Raw genomic sequence first — 18,628 nt, 5'->3', positions numbered from 1 at the left:
TGGACTTCCATATCCTCCATCTCCTGAATTACAGGGAAGATACCAGATGTTTCTAGATAAGCATATTTTGCTCTTGACAGGATCATCAGACACATCAATCAATGCACCCATAGCTTTGCCTCTGCTGCAACAACAGCAGGTTAGTTTGTGATTGTTCTTCCATGCCACACAAAGCAGCCTGTACCTTTGATTACCCATGACATTACATTAGCACCCAGCTCTATTTCCAGCTCTGCTTGCATTAACAGCACCAAACAACGCTAAAGGCCCATTCGCTCTCTGTCGTCCAGAGGCAAGGAGAAAACTGCCTGCCCACCTGTGGGGATGCTGCAGCTGGTCTCGGAAAGCAGCAGCCTGGAAGAGAAAACCCACTCACAATTCAGTACCTTCAGGTAGTTTTAGGGAGCTGGTGAGACTCACACTGATTCCAATTAAATTTGTCTCCAGCATCAAAGTCTAAGAGAAAAATCCCAGCAAAGTGCCCAGGGCAGTCGTGGATTTTTCAAGGTGAATGAGCCTTTCTGTCAGATATATTTTTAATTAACTTTTAACCATTAAACCTCAAATATTTTCCTTTTATGTACATTTTTTTCCTGACACAAAACCAGCATAGGAAATAAGGAGGGAGGAAGCTTCCTACACGTTTGCAATTGTCTCCATCATGACAGAATTTATTCTCAGTCACCCAGGGTAGGATTGATGCAATGTAAGAAATTTTGGAGCCTTATAACTGCTGGTGCTCAGGAAAGCAAACTTGCTCTTTCAGCTACTTCTCGGCACCACCAAAAAAGTCACTTCTATATTTTAAATTTTTCAGATTCAGATTACATTCAAGCTTTGTGATGAAAAGGAGAAAAAAGTACATGTCCAAGATTTTCAACAAAAGCAAAAGCTTCCCATATCTTCCCAACAATCTCTATAACTATTTGTGTGGCAAATTGATGTGTATGATTACTGTGTACCAAACATTGTGACACCAGAGTTTTGTTAGGTTTTATTTTCAGTTAGAATGATGGGGAAGCTGTTGAGTTTTTTTCCTCAGGAAGTCACAACGCAAAAAATGACTTAATTTGACCCAAATTCTGAAGCATGAAGCGAAAGAGCCCATCTTCCTTACGCTAAGCAGTGGCAATTTGACCTATAGAATCACAGAGTCGGAAAGCCCCGGCTTGCCGGCGGGGAGGCGAGGACAAGAAAGGCCAGGGGACGTGATGGCGAAGAGACGGGCCAGCTCACCGCGCCCACGTTTCCCGGCACCCACGGACGGAGTTTCCCCGCGCCGGGCAGCGACGAGAACCGCGCCTCGACCCACGGGCTCGGGAGGGCGCGGCCCGCCAGGGGGCGGGGCTTCGCCATGCAAATCGGGCCCTCGCAGCCAATGGGCGGGCGAGCCGGCCGAAGGGGCGGGGCGCTCCGCGGGGATGAGCGCTCGCCTCGACGGCACCGACACCGGCACCGACACCTCCGGCACCTCCGGCACCGGCACCTCGGGGAGCGGCGCGACACAACACAGGACAGGACCGGACCGGCCGGACTGCCCTGCCCTGCCCTGCCCGGGGGTGAGTACCTGCCGGGACGGGGGAGGACGAGACGGCGTTTTCCCTGGGGGCCAGGCAGGGTTTGTTGGTTTCCTCACCCCGGGCACAGCCGGTGCTGGCTCCCGGGACGGGGGCACAGCCGTATTCCCGAGCTCCCCTGAGCATCAGCTGGAGTTCCCGGCGGCCGAGGCGCCCGGAGCTGCTGCCGGAGGAAGGGCAGTGCTGGGCAGCGCCGGAGCCCGGGCTGGCCGCCCCTTCCCGGGCTGTCGGGGCGTGCCCGGTGCTCGGCAGGCAGCCCAGCCGGCGAGGCGGAGGGACCGCGGGGCGTGCTCGGCACCTCGGTTTTGCCTCAGAGTACACGAAACTGCCCCTTTTGACTCGAGTCGTGAAGTCTGAAGCCCGGAGGCAGGAGAGATGGTAGGAAATGCAGACGGGACTTTTGGGTCCGAAGGTGCCTAGCCCTGGTCCTCATGGAATGCAAAAGGGATGGCTGGGTTTTCATGGGATGAGAGAAAAACAGAGACACTGGATGTGTCTTCTCATCCAGTCACAACGGATGTCTGCATGTCCACTGCCTTGTTTGTCTGGCTTAACGAGTATTAACATTTTATTCGTAGTGCTCATATGTGGTTATGAATAGCTTCACAGCGGATTTTACAGAAAATTTGGTTTGTATGCAAAATATAATAGCTTTTCCTTTGTTCTTGAGTGTCATCATGGTCATATCTACAAGTGGATGCAAAAGTTAGCGTTCTTTGATTGCTTCCGATTAAATTGATACTCATTTCCTTCCTACCAAGAACTGGCCCTCGTGTATGTCTGAGATAACTACATGTCACTGTGATGCAGAGAAAGGAAATGACTACAATAACAGCACTGGCCAAAAACGGACGCTTGCACTTCTTGTTCCTGTTCTTTAGAGGGTATTTTAGCAACTGTCTTTTAAGCTGTCAGGTGTCAAAATGGCAATCTACTACTTTTTAGGATGAGAATACAATTTGAATGATAATGCTTTCTTACCAGTGCTGATACTCACTGTTTAAATAGTGGTGAGACTACAAGATGACCATAATTTTTTTTTAAATTCAGAAGAGACCAGAGGTCTAACAGATGAACAGAATAAATGTCATCATTAGGAAAGGATGGTTTAGGTATCCAACTCCTCTGATGACCTTTTTTCCCTGGCTGTCTTGTGTGCCCATTGCTCTGAAACTGAAATTGCGTGTTCAGTCATGTGTTATGTGGTGTTTTGGCTGAGGCTAAAACTGCAAGTCAAACTCTGTTGTTGAAAGACATCTCCATAAAGACAGTAAGCATGGTACAGGAGATCTCTTGAGACATTAAAATGAGTAAAATGTACCTTCTGGGCACTGCTGATAAACATGATGCTTTGGAATGCAACTGCATGCTGTATCAGTCCTGGAGAATTCATGTGCTGTGGAATTGGGTTCCATGTCTGACATCTTTCACTATACTAACAGTAACCAAGACCTGCTTCAGAAGGAGCAATGGTAGTTGCCACTGGTGCATAAATAATAGACAAAGAAGAGAATCTGCTGCATGAAAAAAGTCACCTAAATTTCTCCCCAGCATGGGCAGCACTGTGTGGACATACACTTTGTGCTGGACCCTGGGGATGAGGGCACTGAACAAATCCTGGGAATGCAGGGCCACTGTGGAACTGTAAGACATTGATTGATCCATTTGGGGCACTGGAGCTGTGCACCTAAACCAGGCCTGAGAGGGCTTTCTGTATCTTCTCTCTTTCTGTCAAGGAAGAAGGTCCCACAGTGCTTCCACAGAGAAATGGTCCAATTTTCAGCAAGTCACAGCCAGTTCAACGTAGGCCTAGTGAAATAAATTGATTACTTCGCCTGTTTCCAGTGTCAACACAGGGATCAAACTGACCATTTCCCTTTCCATAGAAAACTCCTTTTATGTCCTGGAGTACTGTGTCTCCCTCCCTGATCTTCTGAGTTAAATGAAGATAATTCATTCTGCTCCTCTTTCTCCAGGAGTGTATTTTCTAAAATGTTTGGTGACAATTATATGCCAAATGTGCTCCCTTTGGCTTTCCTAATGTGATAACTGTTTCAGGATGTACTTTTTCTGCTGAGGCCTTATCTATGTCAAGCAGAGTAAAATCAGTCCTTCCCAAGCCATCTTTCATTTAAGATATCAGGTTTTGGTTTTTTTAGAATGACCCTATATTGTGAGCTTTTGTGGCTTGCAATCAGCTGTAACCTCACCAATGCCTTCCTGCTGCCAAACTAGGTGTTTCCTACTTTATATTTGTGTGAATAATTTTATCTAAACGTGCCAGGCTTGACTATATTGAATTTCCTTTTCTTTTTGTTAATTATTATCATCTTACTGTGAAGATCCCTTTAAAGTCTCATAATTTCTCCTTCCCTGCCCTCACCAAACACTTGCTTCTACTCCCTTCCAGTTCAGTGTTGCCTGGAGAGTGTACAAGCTCATATTTGGTTTCACTCTCCAAGTATCTAATGGAAAATATGGATAATCTCTGAGTGTGACAGATACCCATCCTAATGCTGATATGTTCAAAACCAGTTCTGATAGTGAGAAGACAACTGCTGTGTCAAATATGAAGGTGCTGGACCAGATACACTTTCTATTATCTTTTATCTGGCCCATCAATTTTCTTTAACTCTGGTCCTTCCTGTAGTTCAAGGATGACAAAGTGTGGTGCAGAAGTAACTGAGGCAATGTTCACTTGATCCAGTAAACCCATCTCAACACCAGATCTGGGGTTACCACTTTATGCAGTGAAACCATTTTTGCTTATGCTTGTATTTTGGGTTATTCCCCAAGCTGTGGCCATGAACCAACTCTGGTGAGGGACATCATTCCCAGGGAGCAGCCTAGGGCTGGCTCCTGGGAACCCCCTCTTGGGTAGTGGGGGGGCTGCACATGAGGGAAGTGAAACAATTTGGTTTTTATCTCTACTTTGATAGGCTAGATGAGATATCAAGACGCTCTACATAATCAGCAAGAGCTCTCATACAGTGCTTGGCACTTACATCTAGATAAAACTACATGTAGTTTTATCAGAGACAGAATGATGTCACATATCTTGGCTTCTGAAGGCTTATCATGTGTGCAGCTTTTGCCTAATCCGCTATGGCACTTAACCCATTAATTGCCAGGATTATTCTCAACAAGCTCGTGTTCACAAAAGTGAAGAAATTACTGCACGATCCAGCTTTTCCTGCTATGCCTTTTCACTGTGCTGATTTTGTGGTATTGCAACTCACTTATTTTTGAAAGCAAGAATAAAGCTTGTTTGAGCTTTTGATATGCCCAACCAGGTGTGTCCCTAATTACATCTATATCTTGTCTGAGCTTCACCGGTGCTTTGAATGGGCCTGCAAACACCCATGAGCTGCTAAGTAGCATAACTGCCATAAAGCCTGACATGTCCTGGGGCTGAGGCTGTGGGTCTGCATGTGTGGCTGGCTATAGGGGTTATTTCCTGGCTGGAACTAGTTTGGTGCTGGTACAGTTGTGTAGATTTTGCAACAGAATCCAAACTGAGCCTCACATGTAGGCCCACAAGACCAAATACCAAGAAAACACCCTGTATTTAACCTTAAAGGAATTTTTTTAAATCAATAGTACTTGGTCTCAGATTGTAACACTTTCTAACAAGCCTGTGCTTTTCAAAAAATAATGCAGTTGTGCTAATTTAAAAATGTCAGTAGAACGTGTTTCTTCTGACTGATGATCACATGCAACCTCGTATTTCTATTTACATACCAACATAATGTCTTAATCACTTATAAATACCACGGTGTGGTAGCAATAGTAGTTATATACATGTGGCATGTACACAGCTATTTCGCTGAGCCAATGTGTTCCAGGGAAGCTGAGGTGATTAATTAGATAATGTATATTCTCGTGGTGCTGTAGTGCCAGCACTGCCTGTGAGTGTGCTGGCTGATTGCCCTGCACGGGGACCTGTAATGATGCCGAGCTGTAGTAATTGCCAAGAAATGCACAGATGGCTGTCTCACTGTTTATATTAAGTGGTATGGATCTGTCTGAATCATTTGCCAAGCCCTTGGAGGTACAGTTCACACTCCCCTTGTCTCTATCTAGGCCAATTTTACCTGAAGACCTTGGTGTTGCAAACCAGTGAAGATTGAGAAATTTTTTTCTCTATAGCCCTGTTACCTCTGCTCCCCACCCAAACAACACCAAATGTAGTTACAATTGCTCATTTATGTGACTTGGGAGGAAAATGTCAAGAAGAGATACTGAGAATCCATTTTATCTATCCACTATTAAAAGGTTGTCAGTGGTGATCCATAGCTCTCCAGTGAAAATTTAGACAACCTAGTAAATAGTAGCAGTCAACCCATGTAAAACAAACTGACCTCTCCAACACAGGAATAATGTTTACTCTCATGGCTGCTGAGTAATAACAAGATAAAACATCAGATTTTTTTTCTCAGTCTTTTCATTAATACGTTAAAAATGGCATATTATAGTGCATTTAATGCACACCAGAAGCATCTCCTAGTTTTGATACTAATGTCGGGGAAAGCTGATAACCAGTCCACAGAAAACACCAGGATGGTTAACCTGGTATATTCACCAGGATGGTTAACCATATTCAGTACATCTGAGAAGTATGAGATGCACCCTAGATCCTTGAATTTATAATATGTTGTCATACAAAAACTGAGAGTTCTTTTCTGTTGAAGAGATTGAATACTGGTAAAAAAACTGAGATAAGTCAAAGAAGAACCTCCAAAGCTATCAGTATTCTAGAAATTACTGCCTCATTTCTTTGAATTAGAGGCAACAATTGGAATTAATTCCCCCCCCCCCCAGGTTTTTCCTAGACTTTGTGATAGGAAAGGAACCACTGGAGACTTGGAGTTTCTGCCAGATGCAGAAGTAGCCTGCAAAGAATGGAGTTATCCTTACTTCTCTGAATATATCAGCTTGTAATAAATAACTTATCCTGGCATAGGACAGGGATATTTTGGGAAAAAATAATACCCTGAGACATTTGCAACTGCAGATATTTGTCTGTAGGGTGACAGAAACTATAAAGATGGTCTTCTGCTGTACACAGGCTTTGATGAGCATATGAGCTGGGTAGTGTAGTCTTTGGATACACTTGCAACTTCTTGATGGATTTCTTTAGCTTTAGAACTGGCGTTCAGTGTTAACTGATGGATTTTAATTCCTGAATACATTTTGTCTATTTTTAAACATTGTGAAATCCAAGAAATTCCAGAGAGGATAACTTCCTTTCAATGAGGCCACAAAAAGATTTTGAACTGCTGATCTCTGTCATAGTTGTTAATAATCTTGGAATTAGTACACATATGTCATCTTAGAACAGCTTGAGAAGGCAAACTGTCCTAATCACTAGATTATAATTTTTTTTTGTTTCAGGCTCTTGCAGAGGAGAAGAAAGAAAAAAAGATGACTAATTTGAAAAATCAAGCCTGCTGTGCCACCTGTGATGGGCATGGTTGGGAAGACAGGGAATTTGGACTGAAAAGATGATTAGTACTCTGCTATAAGCCAATTACTCTTCTGGAAAGATGAGAACCTACTGTTAAAAAAGAAAAGAAAAAAGTATTTTTCCCAAGTTAATTAATATTGTCAAATCTATTATTGGGCAACAGATACCAAGCAAAAATATTAAGTCTAAGACAAATATTAAGCTCTAAGACAATTGTTTACAAAACAGACAGTTACTAGAAAATTATTAAATCTGAAATTCCAACACTTAAACAAAAGGTTTCAGCTAAATTTAACACTTTTTTACGTATGCATGACTTGTATTTCAGTGCAACAGCAGCACTCTATTTGCCTTAGAATGCAGTCTGTTCAATTCAGCAAGTCCGCTGAGTAGATTTCCATCAATACTCCATGCTCTACAAGCCGCTCTTCAGTGACATGGGAAGTCACTGAAATGTGCTGACACATACTTAGCTATGAAGTAATTTTGCCTAAGAGCAGGTTATTTCCTAATTGTTCACCACTTGTTTTTTGGGTCATGTCTATTGTGTCATGAGATAAAAATCACATGCCATTCAAAGCCAGGATGAGCCATGTGGGTTCCTTTTACCTTCCAAGGGCAAGAAGAACTACTGACAGAAATTATTTTTAACTGACTTGTTTTGAAATATCTGTTGTTCCTCAAACAACTGAAGTAAAAGCTTCATCTTGTAAGGCCCTACTCGAGGCTGAAAAGATTACTGACTAGACTTTTGGTAAGCCACAAGATGGTATTAAGTAGCAGCTGCCATTTAGGAAAGCTGCAAGAAGAAAAAATGTACACTGCCTTCCTTCCCAGCAGCTGGCCATGAAATATGGATGCTGTGCTGAAACTGCTTCATCATTTCACCATTTGTCCCCAGACTCTGAATCACAGAATATCCTGAGCTGGAAGGAACACACAAGGATCATTGAGCCCAACTCCTGCGTGAATGGCCCATATGGGGATAGAGTGTGGATATGCAAATGTTAAAGCTGAGATAAACATAAGTGTGTAATTCACTTGTCTCTGTAGAAATAACTTTTTATCCTTGGATTATTTATACATAGTTAATAGGCTTCAGAACGTTTGCATGGCAATGATGGCAGTGTTTGTAGGACCCCCTTTTGTATGTATATGGGGCTAACAGAAAGGGGGTGTATGCACATGCATAGTTTTTGATTTTCAGAGTGGATTTTCTTTCTTGTCTGAAATCCCATGTCATACACAGCTGTCTGGGGCTGCAGTCTTATTGCAACAGGACAATTTGTGTGTTTCTCATGCATCATGGGAAAGCTTGTCACTGTGGTGATTAATACCAGTAAGCAGCACAGTAACATGGAAAGATGAGCACTGAACATGCCCTCAGCTGACTCTACTTGCTGGCTATCTGCCTTCAAAGTTGTAACCTCTGCAGTCATCACCTGGCCTGTATTTCCTGTGTGTGTGTTTGGGTGTACACATCATGATGGACTGGAAGAAGGAACTTCATATTTACAAGGACAGATTTACCTAGCCTAAAAATACAAATGGAAGTACATGTTCCAATTTGAATATCCATAGCATTTTAAAATAAAATAAAGCTGACAGCTCATCTGTTAAACCTCACACTCTTAGAATTAAAGCAGTTATACACTTGCAGTTGCTACTCCAGAGCAGTCACTGTCTTGATATTCTAATGTGTTAGATGTCTCTTTATATAGACTCATGCAAGTAGTTGAATATATTTAATGTTCATGGTCAAACTTTTTATCTAAGGCTGATTACCAGAACAGTTTAGACGGGACCTTTGAACATTGTCTAATCCAGGCCTGCTCAAAACACACACAGGCAATTTAGGTTGCTAAGGGCCATGTCAAGTAGAGTTTTAAATATCTTCAAGGATGCTGATTCCAAAACTTTTCTGGGCACCTTTTCCACGGCTTCTAAATGTTTGGGGTTTTCTTATTTTTTTACTTTCCCCCCATCTCATACCTGGCTGGCTCTTCTCTTGTTTCCACATAGGTCTGTTGCATCTTGTACTATTGCTGTACATTTCCATGAAGGGAAAATGCCTTGTTTTAAGCAGTTAGTGATGGCAACAAGATCTTCCTTGAGCTTCCTCTTTCTCAGGCTGAGCATTCCCAGCTCTCTCAGTCTCTCTTCATATGTCAGGTGCTCCAGCACCTCTGACCACCTCTCTCCTCCCCTGGTCTCCTTCCAGTGTGTCTGTGTAACACTCCAGATGTGGTCTCTCAAGTGTCAGACAGGAGGGGTCCCTTTCCTCACTTTTGCTGCTCCAGCCAGGATGCATGGCTCGTGTTCCCCTTCATGCTACCAGCACACTGAGGTCCTGCAGAGCTGCTTTCCCACCAGAGAGCAACTTCTCCTGCTGCATAAAGGGAGAGACTGACACTCACTTTACAGACTGAGGTCTCAGGCTATCTCTAATAACCAGATGTACCATATATTAATATATTGCTGCTCAAATTACAAGCGATACAATCAACATATACATAGATGCAAACTGCTGAGTAACAGCAGCATCTGACAGAGGAGGCCAACTTTTGTAAACCGTGATTTGTTACATTGAAATGTTTCAAGTTGCCATTCCCCCTTGCTCTCCTTCCTTGTTTATTTCAGCTCTTTAATCAATTCCGTCCCTAACACCATCCAAGGAATATTTGGAAGTTATTGTCCTCTCTTGGGAAGATCTGTTTCCCCTTTGTTTGAAATGAGAATTGGAAATAGGAAAAGACCTTTGTGGTGATGTTACATTCCAGCCTACTGTTTTTCTTAATGTAAAAAGTCCTGAAATTCTGCCAAATTGAGAGTTTCTCAACTCAGTTTCCAAAATACCCCAAAGAGTTTCCAAATACCCCAAATAAATTTACTGTGTTCCTTGAGCAAAAGGTGCTCAAGAAAGCTGAAATCTAAACATTTTCTTGAACCTCACGAACCTATTTGACCAAATATTGCAAATGCTGACCCCTATGGAGTACTTGACCATGTTCAGCATAAAGCTGAACAAATGTCGTCTGTAATTTGTGGTGTTTGTGGCCTAATATGACGCTGAAATACAGGCATAAAGTTACTCACTTCCCATTCTTCCATCCTGTCCAGGTATGGTGTGTAGATAAGGAAGAGCATCTTGAAAATGTGAAGGTGAAGTGTAAAAGACAGGACGTGGGGAGAATGAAAGAAAGTGCCAAAAAGTCCCTGATTTTGCAGGACTCTGAAGTCAGGCTTAAATAGATGGCATCCATTTGTTAGGACAAAAGTGTGAACACTTTAGCTGTGGAGACATATCTCAGACAGGTACTGGTCCTCAGTGCAGAGTTAAAAGATACTAATGCTGATCACCTTAAATCTAAGTTTTGGTACATAGATACAAATAATGTAGTCTTTTAGAACTAAGTACTGGGGAGCTGGGAAAACCCAGGGTGAAGACTCTAAGTGTAACTCCAACTTGATCCCTCTGTTCCACTTACAACTAGACTCTAGTGGATCTGCTGGATCACGGAGATTGTGTGTGATGCTGTCCAAGTCACTGGAGAGGAGCTCTTCACAAGTGGCCTTGCTCCATGTGCTCATTCACTGATGTCCAGCTTGCTCCTTCAGGATCCTACTCAGCAAAGTGCTCAAGGCTTGCAGCAGTGACTGAAGTCAGAAGGGGCTGACTTCTGAAGATTCCAGGTACAAAGAATTGTGCTTGAAGTGTCTCAAGTGGGCATTGTAAATTATCAAGAGTTTATTACTATTGTCCTTAAGGACTCTGGCCTGAAACCTGGCTGTGGGGCTGTTAGATCTGCCTTTCCCCAAACAAATGGTAGGAGTTTATGGAACTTTCCAAAGATTTTGCAGGGGAAATCCCCAAGGAAATGAACAGTAACAATATAGTCAATGAGATAGCATGAACTGAACGATTAATATTAAATTTTATGTCGTACAACTTTTATTCAGCACATACAGACTGTAGGCAGAGACTTGGTGGAAGTGATAGTGCACAGGCCAGTGTTTAATTGCATGATCTTCCTGTGTCCAGGCAACATTGTGGTACAATCCAAGGCAACATTTGACAGCTCCCTACTCTTCTTTTAATGTTTGAGTTTTTAACCTTTCCTGTTGTATTAAAAGAAAGAAAAAAACAATATTTTTAGAGATGCTGCAGAATTAATATACACATTAATATACTACAGCATTTTCATTTTTTGAATTACTATGTATTTGCTTCTCCATTTCTTCCTGAGGAAGGAAAGGTAGACCTCCTCTTAAAAAATTACAAATTTATTACACAGGAGCTTTACTCAGTGTTTGCTTAACAAAGAAAACACAAACAGAAAGTGAAATTATTGCTGAGCCAGTTGTTACTATGCTTTCTGTAGAAGGCTGATGATATTTAATTTTTATTAAGTTTAAGGAATGGTAAGCACAAAGTTCACAGAATCGCAAAATTATTAGGGTTGGAAGGGACCTTTGAGATCATTTAGTCCAAATCTAACCAAGACAGGATCATGTGAATCAGGTGACACAGGAATGTGTTAAGTGGGTTGATGTCTCTATTATCAGTGATAGCATCTGGACACACTAAAGTTGCTTTTTTAATATTTTTTTCTTTCTTTTTTCTTTTTTTTTTTCAATTTTTTTCCTTTTTCCTTTTTTTTTATTTATTTTTTGTTTTTTCTTTTCCGTATCTTGATACTTTCTACACCATTTTTTGAAACTTTTCTTTCCCAACTCTATTGGTAAATGCCATTTCTGTTTCTGAGTGGTGTCTTAGTATTCTCCCAGGAAAAGCAAAGTTGGAATGAGGGAAGGAAGCCCTGTGACATTTTGGGCAGTTGATGTAATGAGGGATCAGGACCTAGAGGAGATTTCTCTAGTGAGCAGTAGTGGAAGGTGTTCAGTTATTACCATATCTACAGATGCTTATAGCTGAAAGCTTACTATCAGGAGTCTGGTTTTCCTCTCCAAGTAAAAGACTGGCATTTTGTAGGGAGTTTGGGACTGACCTACTATTCTTTTTTATTTTCCTTCAGGATTTGTTGTCTTCTTTCCTGCAGTTTTGTTTATAAACTTGTACCTTCTAGAACAGTGTTCTAGCAGAGTTTTGGATGTGATATCCATCACTGTCTAAAATACTGTGAACAAATTTAAAATCTAGTATTTTGGGTTATCTTTGATGAGTGACGTTTGTTATCAGTGATTTAGTTATCACCATGATGTAGCTATTAGTTACAAATTTTCAACTCTTTTAACCAATATTTTAGTGACTTCAAACTCATTCCTCCTGTTCCTGTTTTACAGGCAGGATGAAAGACCGTTTAAGTGAGCTGCGTGAATTTGCCAGGTTACACAACCAACAGTTTTCTGATAGTGATGATGATGAAAATTCACCCCAGGACATTCTCCTTTATGAGACAGACTATGCCTTGGAAATCCTTCATAAGGACATACAGAGCATCCGGACAGAAAATGACCACCTGAAAGCGGATGTCAACCGTCTCAGAAAGCAAAACAGCCGCTTCCTTACTTCCATGCGCCGTCTTAGTAGCATCAAACGAGATACTAATTGTATTGCCAGAGACATTAAGAGCCGTGGAGAAAGCATCCACAGGAAACTGCAGGTAATGAGAGATTTCTGTGAAGATGCAGTAACAAAATACGGAGCTATGTCTGTCATTGCCAGGGTGGCGAAGAACCACTACGTTGACCTCATGCACACATTTCAGGATGCTATGTTTGATTACAATGCAGCAGAGATGAACCAGCGGGAGAACTGCAAGATTCGAATTCAGCGGCAGCTGGAGATCATGGGCAAAGACGTTTCTGGCCACCAGATTGAAGAGATGATTGAGCAAGGCAAATGGGATGTCTTCTCCGAGAATCTCTTGTCGGATGTTAAGGGAGCTCGCGCAGCCTTGAATGAGATAGAGACGCGGCACAAGGAGCTGGTGAAGCTAGAAGGCCGCATTAAGGAAGTTCACGAGCTCTTTCTGCAGGTGGCCCTGCTGGTGGAGGAACAGGCGGACACCTTTGATGTTATTGAGATAAATATGCAAAATGTTGAGGACTATGTAGGAGATGCTAAAGACCAAGTGAAAAAAGCTTTGGAATACAGGAGAAAACATCCCCTCAGAACAATCCTCTGCTGTTGCATATCATGTTGCAGAAGGTGATGGTCCCACTGGAGCTATCACAGACTGACTTAATGTCTTCAAAAGCAGCTGTTCTTTCCACAGACTTTTTTGTAATGACAAGCCCTAGAAATAGAGGGGGTATTTTACATTTTGCAGTTGGTTTTGTTCATTGCCTGTTTACTAAATGTGCTGAAGGCTGTTTGTATTTATAAACTCCTAGAAATGTTGATACAATTATTTTTAATATAATTTTTATTGAAAGGTCCTGTTACTGTAACTAGAGGTGCAATATCTCTACAGTGATACTTGCTTCATATAGGCAAGAAAGAAGAATTAATAACTTATCCTAGGGAAGACGAATACTTTTAAGAAGAAACTTTATTCTTATTTGTCGAAGTGAGGCTGCAGGTGATGAAGTCATATTGCCTGGGGCAACACAGTACACAGAATCAGAAAGTTTCAGTTTTAACTAGTTTGGAGCCTGCTTGATACAAATTTGGCAAAATACTGTGCCTGGAGCAAGAGCAGGACACAGAACTAGTTTCTCTTTCAACTTGATTTTCAGCTGTCTTAACAGAAGTGGCTGCACCTTAAATGATAATATTCAGATTTTGCTCTATTTGTGTGCAAGTGACTGCTTTTTTCCATTTTGAGTACCCAGCTCTCTCAAGGTGGCTAAAAGCACTGCAACACTGAGGCATCTCACTCACTTTTAACTTGAGCCACTCTCGACTCTGCCATGCTTTCATGTTCTGATGCATTTTTCTGCCAATTAACACTTCAGCCAGAGGCGAAACATGGAGTAGCCTTCTGCAGAAACACGTATAAGAAGACAACAGCTGTGGCGTTGAGAAAGCTTTGTAGGATCTCCTGTACTGGCACATACATAGAAGCAGTTTTAGTGGAATGACTGACCTGTCAGTACACTTTTATTTTTTTATAAGCATTGACCAAATATGGATTTTTTAATATCTATTTTAAATAAGATGAAGGATTAAACTTTTTTTAATAAGCAATTTTACTTGTGTACAAAAATTTTGACTCTTCTCCAGTTGTTGGGAAATCTCCACCTGGGAAAGCAAACAGAACTATTTCTTCAGTACACCTGAGGAAAAAAGAAAACAGTTTCATGCCATTTCAGTGTTCTTTTCAAGCTTAAAAGGAAACTCTCCTTTTGTGGGAGTCTGCCCTTACACAAGGGCAAACCAGTAGGTTTGGAGTATTGCAAGGAAATAAAAAATGTGCAGTCCTGGTAAGCACTGAGCATTGTCAGTGGAACATACTCACAAGGTCTGGTGATTGATCACAGCTCCTGCTTCTGGAGGTTTTCCAACTATATTTCTAGGTGGCTTCCTGATACACTGTGATCTATTGATATCCTTTGAAATAATGCAGGACATTTTTTCAGAATTTTTTTTAACTAATGGTCCTATTTGTACCAATTTTAATACATATATTTCAACATTTCAAATATTTTGTATTTGGGAGTTTTCCTCAGATGTGCACAGATGTACACCTTCCTGCACTAGTTACAGTGAAACTTCTCCCTTCTTACCTTTTGCACCCTGATTTTATCTGTGAAGAGAAACCCCAAACATTTCTTACTATTTGTATTAATATAACAAAACAGCAAAATAAATCCACTTCCAAGCTTTCATATCTTACTGGGAAACAATTTTAGCCAGACAGACTTTTTTATACAAATAGAAATTAAAGGGACAGCTTTTCACAGAAAGTGATTGTCCCTTTTGCTGTAGCACCTGTCTCTGATAACATGGAAGAGTGAGGAACACCGATCTCCTAAACTATAAGATATTTTGATATTCAGTGGTGTACTGGTGCTATCAGTGTTGTGCTTGTCTGAGGATGTCTCCAGTGAGGTGTTCAAACTTGAAGGGGGAGAAAGGAGGGTGATGAGCTGGGACCACAGCCAGTGGCTTTGGTGCTACTCAAGAAGACAAAGTTGTTTACTCTGTAGGTACTGCCACTGAGTCAGTGGAACTGTGCATTCCTCTGAGAGTCAGCATGTGGGGATAAATCATGAAGAATGAAATACTGTATTTCCTTTCACATGCCTATTCCTAGCACTTGCCAATGTTTTTGATAAAAATATGTCCATGTTTTTTTGTGCTGGTTCCTTTTTTGCATCTACAAATGGAATAAAAGATTTAATAAGAAAAACTGAAAGTGCAGAGTGTCGTACATTGAATCTGCAGCTCTGAATATTTTTTTGTGTTGTCAAAGTTTAGTTTAAAAGTTGCTGGACTAAATTATGAATTGGTAAAAGGAGATTAAACAAGGCCTAGAAAAAAAAGGCATCCCAATATTTGCTGCCATGGTAAATGAAATGTGTTGCATGTTGAGATAGACTTACTATTGTTTTTTCCCTAAAAATCCCAAGAAAAATGAGTTTCATGCATTCTAAGATGATTCTCTAGTTAAAAAAAAAAAAATCAAATTTATTCTGGCACTTCTGAGAGACCTTGATGATTTCACTAGCAGGTAACGCAAAACTAGTATTCAAATTTTTATCTTGATTTGAGGCACAGAGAAAGAGAGCCAAAAGAAAATTGTAGACCTTCTCTCCTGACTTAGGGCTGTTGCTGCAGGGAAAAAAAAAAAAGAGAATTTATCAAAAACCAACCTGATACCTTTTAAAACTGTTTTTAAGAGCACTGTGAGTTAAGAGACACTTAAAAATGACTTTCAGTAACTGAAGCAATCATTCTATCATTCTCTTCCTTCAAAAAAAAGGCCCATTGCTTAATACTTTGGGTTTTTTTCTACCCTTCACTTATGTAAGAATTCAAATTTAGCCAGCCCATGAACTTGCCTAATCACAGTTGAACAGGCTTTTGAAAAAAAACCTGATCACACTATAGCTGCAAGGACTCATGCCACACAGGATGAGTGGAAGAAGATGATAAAAGTTGCTTGATAATATGTTAGCATACTAATAACAGAAGCTGCAGAAAGGACATCTTCTGAGGAAAGCTGCCTTCTCCTGAAAGTCAGCACAACTCCTGTGCAGATGTGTGTAGCACATTCTATAGGTTGGCAGGGTTTTTTCCTCTCTTCCCTCATATGGCAAACACTTAAACTGGGTTTGAGGAGTGAAGAAGTTAAAATCTGACAGGGGATGTTTTAGCTTTTAGGATTGCTGTTACTTTGGTTTTGTTTCCTACTGAAGCTGAAGTTTCACAACCCACACCACCAATCAGCCACCAACCAGTCCTTTCTGAGGAGGATAAAGAAGAACTGGCAACCAGGGACACTTTGCTCCTTCTAAAAGATGTAAGACAGCACAGCATATATATAAAAGAGACAAAAAAGTCCCCTATTACAAAATATATTGTTTAGTATGTAATGGATATGCATATGGGTTTCCATTTCATCTTGAAGGACTTTTTTTTTTTTAAGCATGGGTTTCATTTTACAGAAATGGCAGTGGGACAATTGCTTCCTCAAAATCAAGGACCAGACTGTGGACACACTTGCACACATGAGCAGGTATCTCTGCCACATGTCTTGGGAGAAACTTCTTGAAGTAAAGGGATAGCTCTTAAGATCCAGATGATTTTTTTTTTCTGGAAGCTGAACTGAGTAGCTATGCCAAACTGCTGGTTTGTTTTTTTTTTATCTAACCTGCATTAAAGACGTTTTGAATGCACAGCCCAATTTGTATTTTTTATTATTTCTTGAAAACAAAACATTATCTAGATTTTTGAACCATGGCAGCTATTTGAAATTGATTTGAAAAAGGAAAGAACTCCATGGGGTTGCGGTTCTATCTCTAGGAAGGTATCAAGATATAATGAAGGCAGGAAACAGTGTAATTTAATAGATACTGTATGTGGTGATTCTGGTTAATAAATTTCAAATGCAATGGGATTTTCGCATAGAGCCATGCTGTTTGTTTCTCTGATATGTAAGAAGGCAAAAAAAGATCCATTTTCTTCCATGTTTTTAAAATATTATGTAGTGTCTTCATTATGGTTAAGCTAAAGCAAGTAAGAGCCAGCAGACGACAACTTCACTGTGCACACATTGTTAGGGCACCAGGTCTGGACAAGAAAAGGCAACATTTTACTGTGTTTCTTTGAAATGGTGTTAGATATGAACAGAAAGGTAAAAAAACCTAACAGTGTTTCTCTACTCAATACTTTGCTGAAAGTAAAGTACTGAGTACTGAATGGAGAGTTATGGCATGCCACTCATTTCAAGGCAATGATACGGCATAGGTTCCATTGGAAGAGCTGTTCTTTTATTCATGAACTCCTGCGTGTGAATAACATGTATAGTACCCGAGACCACACGTGTTATTTTCCCCCACAAGCACGCCCAGTGTCCCGGGGCTCTCTGGGCACTAAGCCGAGGAGGTCCGGCACCACCTGCACCTGCAAGTGCGAGCCCCAGCCCCCTTGCAGAGGGGCAGGGACAGCCAGGGTGCCCAACACCCGAGCAGGGAGCGTGCTCCTGTTCTCCCGGGGGGAAGCAGACGGCCTCGCCTGCCTCCTCGTGTGCTGGAGGCTGGCACAGGCCCGTGTGTTCCGCCTGTGCTGTGTGGAATATGTTTCTCACACCTCAAAGGTGCCAGAGTTTGGTGCCATGCAGGATGTCCGTTTGCTCCGCTGGAAAACAGCAGCGGGAGTGGGAGCCAGTGCCAGGGCTAAAGGGTAAAGTCAGCGACACTTTCCCATGTCCCCTCTGATGCAGGGAAGAAGGGGCCGGCAGTAATCGGGAATATTGCCATAAGTCCTTCCGTAGACACGGCATATTGTGACGACCAGCAAAAAAATCTTTCCGCTGCGATAATTTTCCTCCTAATTAGCATAACTGATAGCTTTGAGCTTTGTTGGTTTCGGTTTTCCTTCTACGAGCGAGAGAAGACACATTCCAGGAAACACTCGGACGGAAATAATGAAGTGTCGGTGCCTTATCGGCACCACCTCCCCACTGCCGCTCACGGCCGACGCGCCCGCCGGCACCACGGCCCTGCCCGCCCTGAGGGGGCCGAGCGCGCCCTGCCCGGGCCCGCAGCCCTCGCACCCGCTGCCCCCGGCCCAGCGCCCCCGCGCGCGCCTCCCCGTGCGCTCGGCGCCCGCCGCGCTGGGAATAAAGGCGGGAGGGAGCGGCGGCGGCGGGGAGGGGGTGAGGGGGCAGCCCCGGGGGTCGCGGGCGGCCCGGGGGGCGGTTGGGAGCGCGGCCATGAATGTAGGAGCGGCTGCGAGAGGTCCCGGTATCTGCACCAGGATGGCCGAGTGGTTAAGGCGTTGGACTTAAGATCCAATGGACGCATGTCCGCGTGGGTTCGAACCCCACTCCTGGTAACTGACGTTTTTTTATCGGGAGCCGTCCCGGCGCGGGGCAGGGCGCGGAGTGCCGGGAGAGGCGCGGCCGCGGGGAGCCGGGGCCGCCGGGACGCGGCGGGAGGCGAGCGAGGGGCG

The 18,628-nt window shown here is 42.5% G+C and overlaps 1 protein-coding gene and 1 non-coding gene across 6 annotated transcripts; both read left to right on the top strand.

The window, feature by feature from the left end:
* Nucleotides 1-1,471: 1,471 nt before the first annotated feature.
* Nucleotides 1,472-15,348, top strand: STX11 (syntaxin 11). Of its 5 annotated transcripts, none has more exons than XM_039707725.1 (4): nt 1,511-1,559; nt 6,972-7,157; nt 10,539-10,737; nt 12,349-15,348. In XM_039707725.1, the coding sequence occupies exon 4, from the start codon at nt 12,354-12,356 to the stop codon at nt 13,218-13,220; it is 867 nt and encodes a 288-aa protein (XP_039563659.1). In that variant the 5' UTR covers nt 1,511-1,559; nt 6,972-7,157; nt 10,539-10,737; nt 12,349-12,353; the 3' UTR covers nt 13,221-15,348. The 5 variants fall into 5 exon arrangements, with proteins under 5 accessions (XP_039563658.1, XP_039563659.1, XP_039563661.1 ...); XM_039707727.1 differs by lacking the exon at nt 1,511-1,559 and adding an exon at nt 1,574-1,955; XM_039707724.1 differs by lacking the exon at nt 6,972-7,157 and having other exon boundaries at nt 1,472-1,559.
* A 3,080-nt stretch (nt 15,349-18,428) lies between these two features.
* On the top strand, nt 18,429-18,511 carry TRNAL-UAA. Its single transcript has one exon. It is a non-coding gene; the product is annotated as a tRNA-Leu (tRNA).
* Nucleotides 18,512-18,628: the final 117 nt, after the last annotated feature.

Source organism: Passer montanus, unplaced genomic scaffold, assembly GCF_014805655.1.
Source record: "Passer montanus isolate IOZ18808 unplaced genomic scaffold, ASM1480565v1 scaffold2, whole genome shotgun sequence".
NCBI lineage: Eukaryota > Metazoa > Chordata > Aves > Passeriformes > Passeridae > Passer > Passer montanus.
Note: the sequence above shows the minus strand (reverse complement) of the source record. Positions and strands in the feature narration are given on the sequence as shown.

What these genes read in the sequence shown, in the direction of transcription:
- STX11 (XM_039707724.1), top strand. Translation starts at nt 12,354, where the DNA reads ATGAAAGACCGTTTAAGTGAGCTGCGTGAATTTGCCAGGTTACACAAC.